Source organism: Arachis ipaensis, chromosome B10, assembly GCF_000816755.2.
Source record: "Arachis ipaensis cultivar K30076 chromosome B10, Araip1.1, whole genome shotgun sequence".
In the NCBI taxonomy this organism is placed as follows: Eukaryota; Viridiplantae; Streptophyta; class Magnoliopsida; order Fabales; family Fabaceae; genus Arachis; species Arachis ipaensis.
Window position 1 is genome coordinate 129,056,074 of NC_029794.2, and position 2,933 is coordinate 129,059,006.

The window sequence follows — 2,933 nt, forward strand, 5'->3', positions numbered from 1 at the left end:
GTACACATTTATTGTTGGAGAAAACAAGATTTCCGGGCCGTTACCATCGAATCTGTTTGATAAATGTGACAGTGTAGATTCGCTGCTATTAAATGTCAGTTATAATAACTTGTCTGGTAAGATTCCTTCCAATGTTGGCGCAATATGCAAATCACTGAAATTTTTGGATGCATCCGGAAATCATATTTCGGGAGCAATTCCTGCCGGTTTTGGCGACGTGGTTTCTCTTGTTGCTCTTAACTTAAGTCGGAATCAATTACAAGGTCAAATTCCTTCCAGCCTTGGTCAATTGAAGGATCTAAGGTTTCTCTCTTTGGCACGCAATAATTTAAGTGGCTCGATTCCTTCAATCTTGGGGCAGTTGCACTACTTAGAAGTCTTGGACCTTTCTTCCAACTCGCTTACTGGTGAGATCCCTGAGGCTATTGTGAACATGAGAAACCTAACTGATGTGCTCCTCAACAACAACAAGCTTTCTGGCCACATACCTCCTGGTTTGGCTAGCCTCCGTACGCTCTCTGCATTTAATGTGTCTTTCAATAACTTATCTGGGTCCTTGCCATCACATAGCAGCTTAATTAAATGCAGCAGTGCTGTGGGGAATCCTCTTATACGTTCTTGTCGTGGATTTTCTCTCTCTGTGCAATCACCAGATCAACAAGGGCAAGCAACAGATAATTCTGAGAGTGCTGCACCAGAACAGGCTTCTAGCAGTAAGAGTGGGTTCAACTCCATTGAAATAGCATCCATAACTTCTGCATCAGCCATTGTTTCTGTTCTTATAGCGCTAGTGATTCTGTTCCTTTACACAAGGAAGTGGAAACCAATGTCCAGGGTTGCTGGGTCCACAAGAAAAGAAGTCATTGTCTTCACTGATATCGGGGTTCCATTGACATATGAAGATGTTGTCCGTGCCACTGGGAATTTCAATACAAGCAACTGTATTGGGAATGGAGGGTTTGGGACAACCTACAAGGCAGAGATATCACCAGGGACTTTGGTGGCAGTCAAACGCCTGGCAATTGGACGCTTTCAAGGTGCTCAACAATTCCATGCAGAGATTAAGACCCTTGCAAGGCTTCATCACCCAAATCTTGTCACACTCATCGGTTATCATGCTTGTGAGACAGAGATGTTTCTCATATACAACTATTTGCCAGGTGGCAATCTGGAAAAATTTATCCAGGAGAGGTCAACAAGAGCTGTGGATTGGAGAATTCTTCACAAGATTGCATTAGACATAGCCCGTGCACTTGCCTACCTGCATGATCAGTGTGTACCTCGAGTTCTTCATCGAGATGTCAAGCCCAGCAACATCTTGTTGGATGATGATTTCAATGCGTATCTGTCCGACTTTGGATTGGCCAGGCTTCTGGGTACTTCAGAGACCCATGCTACCACTGGTGTAGCAGGAACATTTGGTTATGTGGCTCCTGAATATGCCATGACATGCCGTGTTTCTGATAAGGCTGATGTGTATAGTTATGGTGTTGTGCTTCTAGAGCTGCTCTCAGACAAGAAAGCATTGGATCCTTCATTCTCCTCTTATGGGAATGGCTTCAACATAGTAGCATGGGCATGCATGTTACTGAGGCAAGGAAGGGCTAAGGAGTTCTTCACTGCCGGGTTGTGGGATGCAGGACCAGGAGATGATTTGGTAGAAGTCCTACACTTGGCAGTTGTGTGCACGGTGGACTCGCTCTCTACCAGACCGACGATGAAACAAGTTGTGAGACGGCTTAAACAACTTCAGCCCCCATCATGCTAGCCCCACCGCATTTTGTGAGGTTGTTCTCGTCTGACATATAGTGATTTTAGAAATTTGCCACCTTGTTAATTTGTAATTTGGCATTTGATGCTTTTCTTTTTTCTTCCTTTTTTTTTTGTGTTTTTTCTTAGGTTGAGTTCCAAATTGTATGTAACACCCCCCATTGTATATTTTATTATAGTTGTGCCCCCAATTTTCCATGCTCTTTCCTTGATTAGGTTTAGGGGGCTTGGGGAAGATTCTGCAGAAGAATGCAGATATTTGATATCCACGACATGCCATGCGATGCCATACATGCCTATGCCATATGATGTATTTCTCCAAATAAAATCATAGCATACAATCAATTTCCTCAACTTATTTCGCATCTTTGGCAGAACTAGAGTGAGGAGAAAAAGAAAAGAAAAGAAAAAGAAAAAAAACACTATTCTTTTTCCTATTGGGTGTAAATGTAAGGGAAGGCATGTGTCCCCCACATGATCCTAACAATGTCTTTGGTTCTGGTTGCATATGACAAGTTTACTGTAAGTTGTTTCTCAGGTGTATGTGTATTCTCCGGTAGAGATGCTATTATGTTTCTCATTGTTACAACAAGCAGCAATGTTGACCGGGTTTTTAGCAATTCTTGTTTCTGATGTGACTGATAAAAGTTCCTTTCACCTTTGGTAATGAGTTGGTGCCAACTGTGATTCTAGTATCCCCGGATTTTGCTCAAGGGTAGCAGAAATGGAAGATGATCGCATGAGCAATTATATATTCTAGCTTTCTTTAAAAAAAGAAAAGTGTAGTGTTTGCCCACTTGTTTGAACAGTGAGGAATAATATTAGAGAAAAAAAGTAGTTGTTAGAAGCTTGTAAATAGGCATAAATGAAATAGAATTGAGTAAGTTGCTTTAATTGGCATAGCTTGATTGACTGAATATCAAAATACTGTATTCCATTTTTCTGATCATGAGTACACACATTGTTGAGTTGAGAACTATATTTGATTTGATTTAATATGATGTACAATGGCATGTGAAAATGAAGTGTTCAGAATTTTCTTGTTGCAGTTGGGACCAAACCATACGAAATGCATTTACTAGAAAATAATTATGAAAACTCCACGGAAATTAAATCTTAAGAGGTTTTCATAATATTCATATAATAATAGATTTTAGTGGCTG

At 40.8% G+C, this 2,933-nt stretch overlaps 1 protein-coding gene across 1 annotated transcript in view; it reads left to right on the forward strand.

The window, feature by feature from the left end:
- The window catches only part of LOC107622743 (LRR receptor-like serine/threonine-protein kinase RPK2), a gene marked incomplete in the record, with an annotated part of 4,413 nt that extends 2,106 nt beyond the window's left edge, over positions 1 to 2,307 (forward strand). The window contains 1 exon segment of the mRNA XM_016324757.2: positions 1 to 2,307. Coding sequence (XP_016180243.1) covers positions 1 to 1,768 — 1,768 coding nt within the window.